At 31.8% G+C, this 18086-nt stretch overlaps 1 protein-coding gene across 1 annotated transcript in view; it reads left to right on the top strand.

Moving 5' to 3' along the window:
• The window catches only part of LOC113519720 (zinc finger protein 541), a 344226-nt gene that overhangs the window by 232725 nt on the left and 93415 nt on the right, over positions 1 to 18086 (top strand). The window contains exon 4 of the mRNA XM_026904897.3: positions 7684 to 7788. Coding sequence (XP_026760698.1) covers positions 7684 to 7788 — 105 coding nt within the window. The remainder of the gene's footprint in view (positions 1 to 7683; positions 7789 to 18086) is intronic.

Raw genomic sequence — 18086 nt, 5'->3', positions numbered from 1 at the left:
GTCTCATCACAAGAAGAACGAGCAAGAAACTTGCGTGATGCTCTTTTAAATAATTTTATTATTATTTTACATTTTTAAGTTTAATTGTGTGAATACAAACCACCAATTAGCACTAATTCAATTAAATACTCAAAAAGAAAAAAAAAATTGAATACATAACCAACTGGTTAAACAATTAATAAGAGGAAATCAGTCATAGTGATTAGAGCAGACCAGTCCCTACAAGCAGCACCCGTTCACGAGTATGACGGATGAGCCAGCCATCACTGCGCTCGACCATATTTTAGGGAGCCCAATGACCCGGCCCACCACGCCGCCACAAGTCTGGACATTTTAGTGAGCATGACTACTCAAAACACTAGACCACGTCAAAGCTACTCACAATTGCCATCTGATAGTTATAGTATTCACATTTTACATAAGAATGCATGCGGCAATTAATACAAAAAACCGCTACGCTTTCATATTTCTAAAATTAATCAATTAAATCAAGAAAGCAATGAGAAAATAAAATTATAACGTTGTATGCTAATAAACTAATTATTTACTTGATATGTTGTCATCTATGAATTCGTCTATCCTGTAATAGGCTTTCTTACATAAAAATTGTTTAATATAAGATTTGAATTGCCTCTCTGTCAGATTTAATGCAGATTCCGGCAGTTTATTATAAAATCTTATGCAATTACCATAGAATGAATTACTGATTTTGTGCAGACGGCATTTAGGTAAAATAAGCTTATTTATATTGCGTAAGTTTCTACTTGTACAGTCTTTGAGTTTTTTAAAACTCGCTAAGTTCTTCCGTGTATACATAATATTTTCATAAATGTATTGTGAAGTAACTGTGAGGATATTTGAGTCTTTAAAGCACTGACGTAATGACTCTCTCGAACCCATACCATAAATAGAACGTATGGCTCTCTTTTGTAAAACAAATATAGTATTTATATCGGCTGCTTTACCCCACAGCAGTATGCCATAAGACATTATGCTATGGAAATAACTAAAATATACAAGTTTAGCCGTCGCCACGTCTGTTGTACGAGATGTATATCAAATACATATGTAGTTGTTTATCTATATCTGTTTATGACTGGAGTCGCTTTTTTGCTAAAGCAAAATGTAGCTATATCGTAATATTCATAACATTTCCCCGGAGGTGCTTTAAAATATAGTGTTTCCGAAATATGAAACAGTTCTGGAATACTACGTTTAATATTTCCATTCCAAATTCACAAGTTATAGGTAGCCAGGAACATGCACGTCGGTCTCACTGACATGCATGACATGTGGCATTCACGTTAACTGAAACATATAGGTAACCAAACATATAGATATTACTGGCACGAATATGCTTATTAGAAATACTGATTTTTTTTATATTTATTATTAATATCAGAATGGTATTGTTAACTATTCAATATTTACTAATAATATATATTTTTTTTATTACATCTTGGCATCTTAAAAGCTCAACCAATAATCAAAAAATATATTTCGCGACATTTGACAAGGAGTAGAATATGAGATAGTTTTTATCCTATTTGATCGATATATCCTGGTTACGTGGACAAAATAGCATATAACGATATTATCGACAATACTTAAAATTTGTATTATTAAATAATTTCCAATGTATTTTTATTTAGCTATTTTTGAGCTGTATATCGAATAAGAATATTATTAACAAATATTGATACCTACACTATATATCCGAGCGAAATAGTGCAATTCGCAGTAACACAAGTACAGGATGTATATTTTAATATACAACGTCGTAAGATATAAACTGTCACTAATTACTCTTACAATATTATAATAATAAAATAAACCCGAGGAGCACTCTCTTTATTAATCTATAAAATAATTATCTTATCGTTCCTACTTACCTGCCTACTTAAACTCCTGTAGGGACTTCAAAGCTATCAAATGTCATAATTGTCCCCGTGGATTACAAGGAAAAGCAGGGAGAGAGAGCGTCCTCTGGGGGCCAGAGGTCAACAACTCATTTGTTAAATTTTAATGTAAACGTAGTACCGTAATTACTTCCCCACTAATAATCCGACGCCACAATTGAAATATTGTCATGTAACTGTTTCTAGGAATTTATCTTGTGGAATGTTATATTTTAATCTATTTATAAATCAGAAATTTCCTACGTGAATCTATAAGAAATATGGTCTTTCGTCCATCTGTATATCAAATAACGTAGACATTAATTCAGCTATTTAAGCGTGATTATGTAATGTACGCAATGTAGGATCCCCTTACTAGATGGAATAACGACCTCAAATGCATTGTAGGGAGTCAGTGGCTGCAGATGGCTCAGGATCATTCTTTATGGCAGTCTATGGGAGATGCATATATTCGACAGATTAAGGCTGAAATGATGAAGATAATGTAATGTACCAACACATCCAAACATCCTTACAAACTTTCAGATTTATTGTTTAGTTAGACAAAGAAGAATACTTAGTTATTTTTCTAGCCATTGCCCGCGGCTTGAATATCTTGTTCATATGGAAATTTCTAGAAATACCTTCTTTGTGCTCACTTACGTTATTTACCTAAAGTAAAGAACACTTGTACAAAGTATGTTCATATTTATGAACCTAGGATTTTACGCTGTATCGCCACTAATTCTGATTCAATTTTGATTACTTTTTTTGCAATCATTGAAATGTATTCTCGTGTTCGTTGTATATTAATTTTACAGCGATTAAAGTCCTTGATTTTGTACGGACCAGAATATTAAATTACCTATATAATTAAATGTTACGTAAGTTATACTTCTACAGTTTATTATATTAAATACATTACATTTATTCATTACGTTTTAAAATAACTTAATAAATAAAATATACTTTATTTTAAGAAATCGAGGTTTTAAGTTTTACCTCTATAAACGTTCAATTAATCTCAGTGAGTCAATTGAGCAATTTTGTTGCACCTTGCTACTTTATTGAAAAGTAAACGAAGGTAGAAGAAACCTGCAATTTCTCACTTTTAAAGCAAAACTACCACTACAAAGTGAACTTAGATTTTCATAAAACAACTGGCGCTAAGCAGGATTCGATAAGTTTAGCGAAGCGTTACGAACAGCACTGTTTGCTAGTTAATACATTCTAAGAATTTAATATTATTAAAATGCCACATACAGTAAAATCGACGAGAGAAAAACAACTTATACAAGAGTTAAATTTATTAGATATATTAAGCGAAATTAAATTAACTCTTACTTTCTTATCAATATAATAAAGGCAAAAATGAGTTTTTTGTTTATTTGTTTTGTACCTTTTGGCACTAATGTCTCAATCAATTGTCACTAAATTTGTATACTATTTGAGTTAAACAAGGTATATCCTTGTTATTTCTTATCCTTATCACGCAGACGAAGTCAGAGATAAATGCTGTTTGAAAATTAATCCCGAATATTAACGCTTCTTAAGTGAACGTGATGAACTCATAAAGAACCAGTTGTAAAATAAATTTTTATTTGTTTACATCCATCATATTTATCTTATTTATTTATAGGAATACAGCATATAGCATTATAACATATATAACAAACATTAAATACAATACAATATTAATGCACATGCCTTTTAAAGATATTCACAGCATTTGTTTTAACATAATCATACAGTATGAAATGAAGTAACTGTTACGGCTTGGCATTAGTGCATCTCACTCACACATCCAGAGTGTGTCTCCAGCTGCTACCATCGTTAATCTATTTTTAATTGAGCATTGCATTTCCGATCCGTTCCGTCCCACCGACTGTCCATTCACTTTCATGGTAGTAATTTTTTATTATTTCAACCCTGCAAACTTATGTATCTTACTGCCTAATAACATTGTCGTTTAGCCTACACTATATAAACAAAAGGAATCTCATGACACTTTATTTATTAAATCTATCAAGCCATATATAGTCTCTACGCGCGTATCCTATTCTGTAAAGACATAAGTTAATCAAGATGTATGGATGCAGGTTTATTACTCTTTCACGCGAAATCTACCGAATGAATATGAAATTTTATACACTTTAGGTTATATACTAACTTGACACATATTAAATATGTTAATTAATGCGGGCGAAACCGCGGAATAGAGTTGGTAATTACATAAAAACTAGTCCAGTCGGAACATGAATTTGTCAATCCACTCTCATGCTTATATTAATTGCCGGCATTTGGGCTGTATATAGGCAGTACTCACACATTCCACTAATTATGTTTATTTTGTGTATATTTCCTAAGCCTACAATTTAGGTACTACTGAAATAAGTCTCTCGTTCTGAGCCACATTTATTACTCTTGCCCGCAGTAACTACCGACATTTGTTTACTCAACAATCATCAATCGCAACAATAACTTAAATATTTTAAGTCCAAAAATTTTGCAACTATATTGCTTAATCGTCACTATAATAAATTTAATATAATTATATAATAAAACGAACACCATCCGCATAAATGTCCTTGGACAAAGATAAAGTTGACCTTTCTACAACATAAAGCAAGAAGAGAAGAAGCATCGCTAATTAAATATAACGTCAGCATTTAATTTGACGAAAGCATAACAGGGGCCACTCGTTCGTGAACGACCTATTTTTTTCCCCCCCACTATATCTGGAACAAAGGACCGATGCCGCTTCTCGGTATAATAATTTTAAGAAAACTGCCTGAGAGTTTCTTTTTTCATAAAATAACCGAGCGAAGAGCGGCGGGCATGCCGACTGCCGAAGGGAAATGCGGGCCCATAAAGTTGCAAATGAAGTAATATCGTACTCGGCTTGACTTACCGCTCAAAACTTAGCGGAAACAGCTCACACAGTCACCACAATAAGTTGGCTTCAATTTTCACTCACTATTTACACAGCGTCATTTAATTACGCTGTATAAATTGCTGGGGAGTTCCGGCACCTCGCTCTAAACTATGCTGTTGGCTCGCTCTTTAATTAATATTGACCATTCCCTCCAAATATCGTGGCTAAGAGAACTGAACTATTGAATCAGTCTTTGATTATAGCTAGGAAAACTAGTTTCTATCTTAAATCAAGAGGATACTCTTGTTTATGTACTTAGTTAAGTTATTCGATCCTACTGTACAATCGATTAGTTTTACAAGTTGTTATACGCCTAAAGAGCATGCAAAATTACAACTTAGAATTAATTTCTATTTATTTTTTTATAATACTTAAAATGGCAAACAAGTTAACGTAAACCAGCCTGATGGAAAGTGATAACTGTCGTATAGACATGTACAGCGCCATGGATGTCACAGAATACACTGTGTCGCCCATGAAACTCCTCATACGTGTCCATTGTTAAAGAGGAAGGTATTATACCTCCGAACCATGTAATTTTACTGCTCTATACCACCATATGATACAGGCCAAACACAGGTGAGTCTCTCTCTGCTATTTATTATAAGGCAATACATATAAATATAGTTAAATAAAAAACGATAGAAGAATAGTTCTATTTAAAATATCAAAATTCACTTTATACGTAGATATATTGTGACAGATTGCCGCCTCCAAATAATGAGAAAAATCCGGAAAGATAATAACGATATGATAAAAATTATGGACGTTTTATAGATTTCGTTCATTTCTAAATCCGGTTCGAGGAAAGGTATTATTAGAAATCATTAATACTACCAGCAATGTACGGCTTTATCCGCATAAATTTATATTGTTATTCCTTAACCTAGAATACGGTTCATTTATCAAATCTCTTTGTAATTCATCCAAACATTTAATGTTTTAACTACGAGTATATAGTATTTTATTTTGAATTTTGAATTATGTCTGAATATTATGTTTTGTTTCATTAACTGCCCCTTACGACATCTTAAAAATGAAACGAACTATTAAACAATTGTATTGTTATTCCATAACCATACGAATATAAATAGAATATTAAGTTCATTTAGAGATATTTATTAAATAATATAAATTTCCTGTACCTATTGATTTCCACGCTAGCCCTCCTATACATGGACAGAGGAGCGAATGGCAACAGACATGTTTATATAAACTCGACAACTAGAAGTACTAAACTATAACTCATATTCACACACGTAGCAAAAGGTATAATTAAATTTCGTTAATCGTTAAACAAATTCTCGTTAATAGCGAGTCAAGGATCACATCGAGTAGGGCTACTCAAATCTTACATAATTAGGGAAGAGCGGCGGCGATGGGGAATAAGGAAATTGCTCAAATGCCATAAATAATTTATAGGGATTCGAAGCTGCACAAGTTTTGAGAGCTCTTTGGTATTTCTCCAGCGAGACTTTCCCGGGGCAGTCTCTGCAAAAGCAATTATGTTGTCAGATACTTTATTTGGGATAATTTTGCGTAACAAAAGTTACAAACCTTTGTTATAAGTAATAATGTTTTATGATAAATGTTCTGTTTGTTTGGCACGAGTACATATATTAAAACATAAGTCTTGTGTATGGTACGCTCTGAATGCAGTCAAAAATTAAATTCTCATTATGTAAAACAGACAAAGGGCAGAATGTCGTATTGTTCTGCATGCTCGGAGTAAAATAAATTATCGCTGTCAAAGCAAGTTGGTACAATGTTTTTACTATAAGGTTTATTTAGGTATTCAAATCAGTTTGTACATTACAGAATCCTCTAGATAGACAACTCAAAAAGTATAGAAAACAAAAAATAATAAAACATGCTCTCGGCACTTATTAGGATACAGATAAGAAAATTGAAATTGTAAAATATGAATTTTCTGAATTGGCCCAACAGAAACTGGTTTTTTTTTTGAAAAATAAAATATATTACCGTTATCTTATGTATTCAAAGTAAGTGCCCGCAACTTCATTATATGTTGACTGGCAAGGATAAAAAGTATCCTCCTCCTCCTCCATCATTAATACTGCATGTATGCCAAATCTTAATACTAGTTCAATAAATAAACTCACTTTGACATTTAGAATATTAGTAAGGATTTATTACAAAGTACTGCAACCCCGTTGTATTTAAAAAAAAACCTCTTCATACATTAATTTCAACTCCAAGGTTTATAAATTAATATAATAGTAACATAAATTTATTTCTCAGTGGTCCAAAACAAACGAGGTTTGAAAACTGTAGTTGCAAATCTCCAGAGTTTCAAAACTTGCATTTTTGCTAGCACATTCTATCCAAGTGTAATAATAGTGAGTATAATGATTGCATTTACTGTTTTGTTTGTTGTATAATATTTAAACAGATTACTTTCACCAACAAGTTCGCTTTGTTTTATATATGATCATGAATAGTCCGTTTCACTCTGATTATCCATTTAATCATCCTTTACACAAGCAAATCCCTTATTAACAATAGTAAACCTGATTGTTTTCTTCAAAGAAACTTACATAAAAAAGAACAAACAACTTAGAGTCTCTCATACTCAATAGCTACGTCTAGATGTCACATTTATATAGTAAGAGGCTCCAAATCTTTTTCGTCTTAAATCAATATACCATATCTTTGGATAAAAATTAAGTTTCACTAATAGACCACTTCTTTAATAGAATATTCATAACTTCGATTTCACTCCGTATCGAGAGGTAAACAAATTCACATAGGTTGAGCAACTTGTACTAAGTTTAGCTAGTAACTATAATATTTGCATTTAACCTTTAATAAACTTAACATTATTGGCAGATGGTGAGCACGACGGGCTGACAGCGCTACTCGGGGCTGCCTCTCCAGACTTGGCGCTAGCATCTGATGCTTCTGACAGCCTTCCACTGCCAGACCCTGAGAATGGTTAGTGTAATTTGTAATCACTATACTCACTCTAAAATTAAGTCTTGTATTAAGTTTGAGAGATTAACACTAAGCTTGTTGCTAATTCATCTGAGCTAAACTTTGTTCTAGACTTACTACATACTAAACATATTTCTTGGATTTAATTTACTTGTTAGTTATGACAAAGAAAATAAAAATAGTTATTGTATAAGTTAAGTAATAAAATAATCCCTAATGGGATATTCAAAGGCATATGTCGACTGTTATCAATTTCGCCCAGTATATTTGCATCCCCGTACTGGTAGCGAACCTACCGCTATCACTCCATTTTATTTGGTATTCTCTTATATCCAATATTATCTTAATACTTCAAGATAACTCCAGTATCTTATCATATTAATGTAATAATGTAAACGTAATTATTACGTGCTATATAAAAATTCGTTTACAAAACACAAAAATAGTCATACTATGAAAGAGAACCCGCATATAGGGGTTCCCTTCGAATGGTTTTTGTAAAACTAGCAATTATAAGAAAAACATTGCCAGGAAACGTATCATAATATAGCATATGATCTATCGGTGTAACGAATTTCTATCAGTCAATATCATCTATTTGTTTGACCAATTTTAATTGAATTGATAAAATAATTTATTTAATTTTACATTACACATAATACTTATAGTTTTACTGTCTACTTTGTTTACGGTATAACAGTAAACGCAAATTGTATCATAGTGACCGTATTTCAGAAATATTATTATATATGGTAAGAACTTCTATGTAATAAATCAAAGTATCCTCCTAAAACGTCTCTACAGACCGAAGCATAGAGTGTTCTTGGACCGTGTGTTCCCTTTGACTTATTTGGTTTACATACCTGTATGAAATTAAAGCGTAAGGACCGAGTACGAGCACCGCCTTATAAATGAACGTTTCTTTGACAATATAAGTGAACGAAAATATAGTATTTTCTTTTCATATTTACGTTTGCATTAATATTTCTAGATATAAAGCAATTTATATTTTTTCTTCTTTATACAACTTCAAATGGCAGACAAATTGACGAGCCATTTGATAGTAAATGTCACCTATAGGTATTAAAACATCGAATACACTGTGACATCATAGGATGATGTAATAATATGTCTCCATGTCCAATAATTATATATTTAATAAATTAAACAAAAATAACTAAACATAATGCGTCATAATGTGCTCTTATTTAAATTGAAATATATTGTTTTATTATTATGATATTATTATCTTCTTACAGGATAACAAGAATGTATAACCATAATATTACTTATACAAAGACTATCAATTTGATATCATTCCGTTACTTCCTCTACATTCATATAATTTAATGTTTTTTTTTTATGTTTATGATATATTATACCTACTATCAGGAATGACAAACAGAACGCGCCATTCCTGAAAAGTTAGTAATTACTAAATTTTACAACATATTACTCTTTTCACCAATCTCATTTTCCACTTTGATAACATCAAAAAAACCTATTAGATTAGCAATTACCTATTTTGCTACAACCTGTGCTTACTAATTTGTCTGTATAATACATATTTACATGCATATTTAAAAGTAACGAATACGATTCCCAAATATTAATGCGAATAGGTTATCCGTGTCAACTCACCCCACTCAAACTTTAGAGATTGATGTATTTCGCGGAATGACATCTCCCCAAGTTCCCCGTTTTCCGCGATAAGGGTGAAACTTCACAGTTTTATGGCTGAAGAGACATGGAATATATAGAAATGTGTTACTTGAATCTTATGAAGTATGCCGAGCGCCGTGACTGTGTTACGTTCCGTGACATTGTTAGCAATACACGATACAGCGGTGTGAGGCAACTTTTCTGTGAATTTAAAACTTTTAAAGTTGTTAATAGTTATCATATGAATACGTGTTGCGCGAACAGCAAGGAATTCTGTAACTGTGTATCTAGTTTTATGACATGTTAATAAGGGTTTATTTTTTATTTTACATTGCATAATATATATATATATATATATATATATATATATATATATATATATATATATATATATATATATATATATATATATATATATATATACTAATAGATTTTACTCCTCAAAATACTAACGAATAACTCTCTTGGAAAAGACTTAAAACGGTCTTTCGGTTTGTAATAAACAATATATTTATTAATATAAGCATTAATTATCGTTAGTATTACTTGCTAGAAGGCAAGTACACATCAGAAGATGTGATTGACATTTTACATTTTCAACCGCTTTCAAAAAGAAGGATGTTCCCCAATCTGATGTATTTATTATTTTTTTGTATTTTTTGCCACAAATGAGGTTGGTTCTTTTTGTGGGACACAATCTTTAATTATATCTTATTATCTATTAATTTTAACTTTGTACATTATGTACGACATACTTCATGTCGTATGTGTATATTGTTAATCTGCTACACACACAAATTAACTTAGTGCAAAAAACATTTATGTCGCGTGCGCAAGTTGTTCATATTATTAAAATATGACATGTTGAGAATGTAATCCTATATTTTTAATACTTAACCGTACTAACCTATACCTAATATCTCACTACAGTGGACTGGTTCCTCTCCTTGAAAGGATGATATAGCTTTTTATTACCATGGTGTTTAGAAGGCTTACTATAAAGTTTTCTTTCTCTTGAAGCATTACATTGTACGTTGTTCATCGCCTCTTACGATCAATCTAAAACGAAAAGGAATGTTTATCTTCTTATTTTGTCCTATAGCGTACTATTTGATTCATAACCTTATCCGAACAAAGATGTTTAAAAAATATTATACATTCTTATTTACTATATATAATTAATCTTAATTCTTACTCAAACTTAATCAGAGTTCATTTATATTTCACTGTCTACGTCTCTACGTCTACGTCCTTTGTAAGTAAATGAAAAAAAAAGAAACAAATAATACAGTAAATGAAATTACACAGAGCAACGATTAATTCAAGATTTCGTTCCGTAAAAAAACAAAGTCTTCAATTGTGATAAAATTAATAGGACTACGTTTACGACCTGAGAATAAAACCCGCATGAAATATATATATATATATATAAAGCGAATTGAAAATGTTATATAATAGCTTATGTCTGCGACTTCAGCTGCGTACATTTTAATAAAAACAGCACAACTGATTACTTCTTTGTACCTTGAAAACATTATCGCTTCACGGAGCACACGTCCCACTAAAGAAAAATATTGTCATAGTCATACCTTTTAAACTATTTACCCAAATTACTTATTATGAAAAACAGAGATTATTGTTATTATGATACTTTATATAAAAAAAAGGATAAAAAATATTTATTTCTGTAAGAATTAATTTATAATAATATAAATGTGCATTTTAAATACAGTATTTATTTAATTGATGTTTTGCTATGTCACATTTTACTTATAATATATTAGCGTCTACATAAAATATAATATATTGCATACGCTGACATTTTTTTTAACTTTAACTTTATTTTCGACATTATTAGTTCTTAATTGACAAGGTTTTTCGTCGACAAACTTGTTACGATCAATTTACACATCTTTGTTTATTATAGCCTATATGCTATTTTGATGTATAAGCAATAACTTGTTAATAAAAAATATCCTTTTTTAAATCGCTTAAAAATAATCTTTCTCTTAAATATACAATAAAAATCGGAGAAATTTCGATTTTAGTATATTTATAATATGTTATAAATGATAGAAATTCGTAAATAAATAAGGTGAGTACCAACTTGGTTTTAACGATATTTAGGGACTTAAATATATTTTAGTTTAACCTTGTTGTCGTATAGATATGATCTGTAGGTTTGTTTTTAATACCAAAAATATGAAAACTAAGATGAAACAAAGCCGCACTGCATCATTCGTTACAGTGCGACTTTGCTTCAACTGTGAGTTTTTATACTGTCAAATCTTAATAAACACTATTGATCTACCCCATTACAGATCTTTAACATACTTTAGGACTACTATATCTCTTTTTCTTTTTTACCATGGAATTATCCTTAATAGAAACCGAGTTATCTACCAGACTCCTACCACCTAAAACCCCATACCTGTCTATTTACCAGGTGTAATGCTGAGTCATACCATATCAGCAGTTAATTGTCCACTAGTGAACATAGGCTTCCTCCTTTTAGGCGGTTTTGCCTGTAGTTACCAGGCTTGACAAGCGGATTGGCGACCATAGTTAGATTTTGGTGACATTTTAAGAGGGATGCTGCTGCCTATGCCTAACAATTAAATCCCCTTAATTGTCTCTTACGACACCCACGGAAAGGGTAGGGGTGGCCCAGTCTCTGCTGGTACCACACGCCGAGTCATGCCAGAGATAAATCAATAATACTCTTATATACAAGGTAGTAATCGGCCTAAATACATGTTCCCTTAACTACGTCTTACTGATACACCTAAGCTTTAAATAATTACCTCTTTGGTCGACTTATTGCTTATTAAAATCCATCTATACTCTATGTATTTTCATACATATAAATAAAGAACCTTTAGTACTTAATCTCTTTGTAGGTATTACTGATCTAGCTGGTAAATTGCAAGTCAGCATTTTCATTAAATTAATTATTTTAAACAAAAATTGAAGCACTCAAATTCTCTTACATTTTTAAATGACCTTAAGTCCCAAAAGGATAGTACGGTTTGTTTGTCCGTTGATACGCAATCTCGAGTGGTGTTTACAAATGGCAACTAGGTACGAGCGGAAGAGATCCCTCTTCCGACTCATGTTTGTCATGTGCATCCAGTTTCAAAGGGAGTTTATTTTGACTAAGACATTAGACACACTTGCGCTTAGAGCTATGTGTACAGTTAACATACAGAGGACGGGCAATTTAATCATTTTATAATAGATATTTTATTATATGCATTACAGGAAGTCAATTTTATTTGTCAAGATTGGTTCAATAATTGCGGTACCAACCCGCTTGCCAAGCGTGGCAACTTTTGGCAAAACCTTCCAATAAGGGGAGGCCTACATTCAGCAGACAATTAACGGCTGATATGATGATGATTACAGGAAGTCAATGGAAGCAGATGACTCAAGATCATTCCTTATGATAGTTCATTTTACCCTCCAGAGACATCATTTATTCTAGAGGCAGGGTTATGTTCAATAGTAAACAGATAAAGTTAAGTCATTCATCATCATAATGATAATGATGAGATATTTTATTTGCTAGTCCATCACACAAAATTCATTCATATACTATTTAGCCTATTATTATTAGTATATATTATAGCGACAGGTTTATATTTGGCGATAAGCAAAAAAACTAAGTAAACCTTATCACCCTTTTTTTTTTTTTGCTTTTCTATTATACCGCGACGGTAAAATCGTACGATATTATCATGCTACGATAAATAAATAAAAAATGCTTAATAAACGTCAATATTATTTATATTATAATTCTTTCCTCTTGTTCCAATCCGAGATATAATAAACTTTATGTCAACATAAACCAAGAACGTTTTCCCCTGTACATTGTTGCCAATATTTTGATAACAGCAGGACCGGACAGGTGAATTATTTAAATTGTGATTATTACCAAGAACAAATTTCCCTTTGTCTTTTCACCGTGTCCACGATGTAAATTGATTTTGAATGGTAGAAAAGTATAATCACAAATTAAAACTCGCAATAGCAAAGTCAAGATTGGAATTTAATTGTTAATCTAAAGTTTGTGAATACAATATTGACCTTTGGCATTACCGTTCAATTTATTCTTGAAAACTTCTACAGCTGTACGCGTAATACACAATCTATTTTCAATCGACTTAATGGCCTGTGCAGATGGAGGGCATTATAAATAATAATAATTTTGTGAAAAGTGGTCGGCACAAAAGGTAAGGTCATAAATTCATTCAACACTTCAAAAGGGGGGTAAAGAGGTTTCTTCAGGGTCGGCAACGCACACGTAATGCCTCTGGTATTGCAGGTGTTCATAGGCTACGGTAACCACTTACCATCAGGTGGGCCGTAGGCTTGTTTGCCACCTCAGTGGTATAAAAAAAAATATTATAAATGATATAAATAGGGCATGCAAATTTTGTCTTGTTTTAACTCTAGTTTTTTACCTGTTACTTCCTACGCCTATACTAAAGTAGGAAAATCAATAAAATAGACGACTTCTAGGTGGAGTATCAAAATAGAACATACATTAGTTTTTTTAAGTTTATCTGCAGGAATACAACTGTGAAAACCGCGTCCAAATTTGTGCAGTAGTTGTTTTAGCGTGATGCCGGAACGAACTTACAAACACACAGATGAAATTTCTAAAAATTATTGTTTTGACTTCAATTGCTCTTTTTAAGACCTCTCATATAAATTTTCTTAAATATCTTCCATGTACAGACATCGTTTAGTTACAATTTTGTATTAGTAAAATAATTCTTACAAGCTGTGGTTTATATTAAAATAAGTTTTACAACCTGCATTTTATCCATGGAGAAAATTTCTCCATATTTTGCTTCGTTTATCTAGACATTAAATTTGGCTCGAGATATGCTCTCAGTCGATCGACTTGAAAATCATATACAACAAAATACACGTGTTGTGGAAGTACATGTCTTAAATATGTAGGATAGAATAGAAGGATAAGCAAGCTGAAGTGGCAATGTGTTGACAACATATCTCGAAGAACAGACAATTGATGAGGAAGAGAGATTCTTGAGTGGCGACCCCGTACGGGCGAATGAAGTGTAGATCGATCCCCCACTAGATGAAGTGATGCCCCCAAATGTATTGCAGGCAGTCAGTGGATATAGGTGACTCTGGACCGTTTTTTATGGTAGTCTATGGGGGAGACCTATGTTCAACATTGAACATACAATGATGATGATAATGATAATAAATAACTGAACTAGTATAATCTATATGAACCTGATACTTGAGATGACATTAAAAAACACCTGCTAAGTCATGGAACTTTCTGGAATAACTAACGGTGTTCATAGATGCGAAATGCCACGTTGAGTAATGTACGTCATTCATTCTGTTACTACTGTGGCTTTTAAACATTATTATATTACTTGGAAACAGTATTCCACACAGTTATATACAACTATAATCACGAAAACCGGCAGAACTAAAAACACAACGACTTAATCCGTGATAAACTACAGTTTTTGTTAACGTTTTGCTACTACAAAACGTGTTTACTAACAAGTATTATATTTATAGATAACTCGTATTTATCAGAAATTCATAACTTACTGAATACCTCCGAAAAAGCATTATAACATATTTTTCTGTTGAATAATATTAAATGAAAGTTTGACGAAACATATATATAATACGCAAGTAGAAGGATGAGAGTAACACGAGAAGTATGAAAGTGGATGAGCAAGAGCGTGATATTGTAAATAAAGCCATTCGTACTCAGTTATCTCTGATTATCTAGTTGCGAGATAGCCGCAAGAGATTTAATGATAGAAAGAAAGATAAAGGTGTGGCAACCCTGTCTTTTTGACAGGAGATTTTTGGACAGAGAAAAAACATGGTGGTTGCTTTTTTGTGTACGGTGCAGGAAAAAATTGTAATCGGTTGGATTTATGTATATATGGTGTGGCGTTATATATTATATCATTGACATAATATTAATAGTGCTTATGTACCAACACTTCGTCGTTTTATTGCACCTCAACCTTGCCGCATGGTTATCATCGGCGTATCAACTCCAAAAAGGTATAGAAATATTTATTTAGTACTTAACTCTACACTTCTTTAAACAACAATAAACACATATAATGAATAAAGAGATACTAACGAAAAGTTTTATTTCGTAATCAAAACCTTATTAGTCTATGTCTATGTAAATATCTAGTCTGAGAATAAGATATTTAATTAGAATCAAATGTAGTGCAATTTATTATTGTTATTAATATAAACAAAAGCCTATAAGCACAGTTCCGATATATTACGTGACACGAAACGTTCAAGAGTTGTCACCCGCCATATTTGTCACCTATATCACTCGTGTCTTCGCAGAATTTATGTCCAGAAATGAAACATGCATGAGAAACCCGTGCCGAGGTGTAGAATTCGAAACTTTGTAGTTAGAAACGACGTGTCTCTGTAAAGGACACGTTTTAAACATTACGTTTACACTCGTGATGTGCTCTGAACAAATTTTTAATGCCTTTAACTTATTCTGAATAATGGATGTACCAAATTTTTACACTGAAACTTGTTACTTACCTGTATTTTTCCCGACTGTACAAAAAGAATATAATGTTTTTCATGTAATTTACTAATGTGTAAATAAATGTGTACTATGAATAATAATAATAAAATCATAAAAATTATTATAAATAAATAATTATAGAATTAGTATGATAACATTGCACACATATGGCAATATTACACACAACTGCATAAAAGGACTTATAAATGTTATTAAAATATGAAAATTATATTTCAATAATTATTGAACTTTACACTTTTTACGTTTTTCATAAATACGTATAATTTTTTTTTTTCATTTAATTTATAGCCCACACTGCATGTTAAACTCCTTATCTATCAATATTAATATTATTAATAGGATAATTTTGTTTGTATGTATGTATAATATATAAGAAACGACTAAGGGAACTTAATGTCGAGGGATAGGCAGTAGCGTACTTTTTAATACATCAAAGCCTGCCGGCGGTTGCCAACCTGCCTGCCAAACGTGGCATCTACTGGCAAAACTCCCCGATAAGGGGAGACCAAAATTCAGCTTATTTATGATATGATGAATGGATAAACTAAAAAACTACCTAAACTATATTAAAAATTCTTTCACCGATAAAAGCTCTATTATCAGCGAGTAACACAGGCTAAATATTATTTTAGAAAAATTTTGTCAACCCGTGCGAAGCCAGGCCGGATTTGTACTGAAATAAAAAAATAAATTTAAATTAATCAATTTTTCAATCGAAAAAGCCTGATTAATCAATAATCGTTACTATGACGGAATACTTTATAATTAACGACTTAATACTTATCTAAAAACATATAACATCCTAAACAAAGAGATTTCTAGCTTTTCTAACATAATTAACAAAGTTATACCGTTTTATGTTTTAAATTATAAAGTAGGTTTCGATTAATGGAATTTTTAATTTAACCCAAGCTAACTCTTCTAAGCGTTATACAAGTTTACTTTATAGCCCTTTTTCTGCTTTTATTTTCACGCGTATTACAAATTGTAATGATAAATTCAATGCTTTCCAATTCAATGCTTTATATATCAGAACCTACCACTCACCTACGCCTGTATATATATATATATATATATATATATATATATATATTAGCTTTAATCCGCGACTTCATCCGCGTGACCGTAATACATTGATTAGACAGAATTTTTTTTTTTTATATTATAAAGATATATAATAGCCTATATCCTTCTCCATCCTAAATAGTATGCGAATACCAAATTTAGTGAAGATTAGTTTAGCCATTAAAACACCAAGATTGGTTATAAACAAACTCATTTTACATTTATAATATTAGTAGGAATTCGTTCAATAACCTACATATACATTTGTGCATTGAATTCGAGCACTTTCCAGAGATTTACTGGGAGTTAATGCAGATTTAGCATTACTAAGTCCGCCCTGTACATCCAGATTCGTATACAAAGGAATACTACCATAATATAATACCAGAGGAAGATTTTGTACAATAGTCGTTTGCTTGCGCACATCTGTCCCGTTCGCGTTTCTATCGTAAAGCAGTTGTTTGCATGGCTGTGTTTCGGTTTGAAGGCATGGCATTGAATTTACAAGGTACAGAGGAATAACACCTGAGTCCTCAGGAATGGCACCACATGGGGGGGTATCATGGGCGAAACAGTATATTCTATTATGTCCATGGTAATGGTCATGTCTATTGGCGACGGTTACCACTTTCCATCGTGGTGGGTCGTCAGCTTATTTGCCATTCTAAGTTGCATAAAAAAATGGATAAATAATTTAACTAAGGAAAGTATACTATTTACTCGAATCAATTTGTACCTACTATTCAGAATACACGTACCCGAGTGAACAATGTCACACTAATGACGTGTATCTCTTCCAGCGTCTCTCTGTTATAAATATAAACGCTGTAATGCAGTTTAAAATCTGGTATATTTAGACATAAATAGAGATAGGCGAGGCAAGTGCCTCAATTTGTATGAAAACTGAATGTTTCACTGATAACTACTTTCCTTGATGTTACAAAATATATTTACTAATAGCAAACCTCCTCCTGAACTA

The sequence above is a fragment of the Galleria mellonella genome, unplaced genomic scaffold, assembly GCF_026898425.1.
Source record: "Galleria mellonella isolate WM207_F2 unplaced genomic scaffold, CSIRO_AGI_GalMel_v1 utg65, whole genome shotgun sequence".
Lineage (NCBI taxonomy): Eukaryota > Metazoa > Arthropoda > Insecta > Lepidoptera > Pyralidae > Galleria > Galleria mellonella.
Note: the sequence above shows the minus strand (reverse complement) of the source record. Positions and strands in the feature narration are given on the sequence as shown.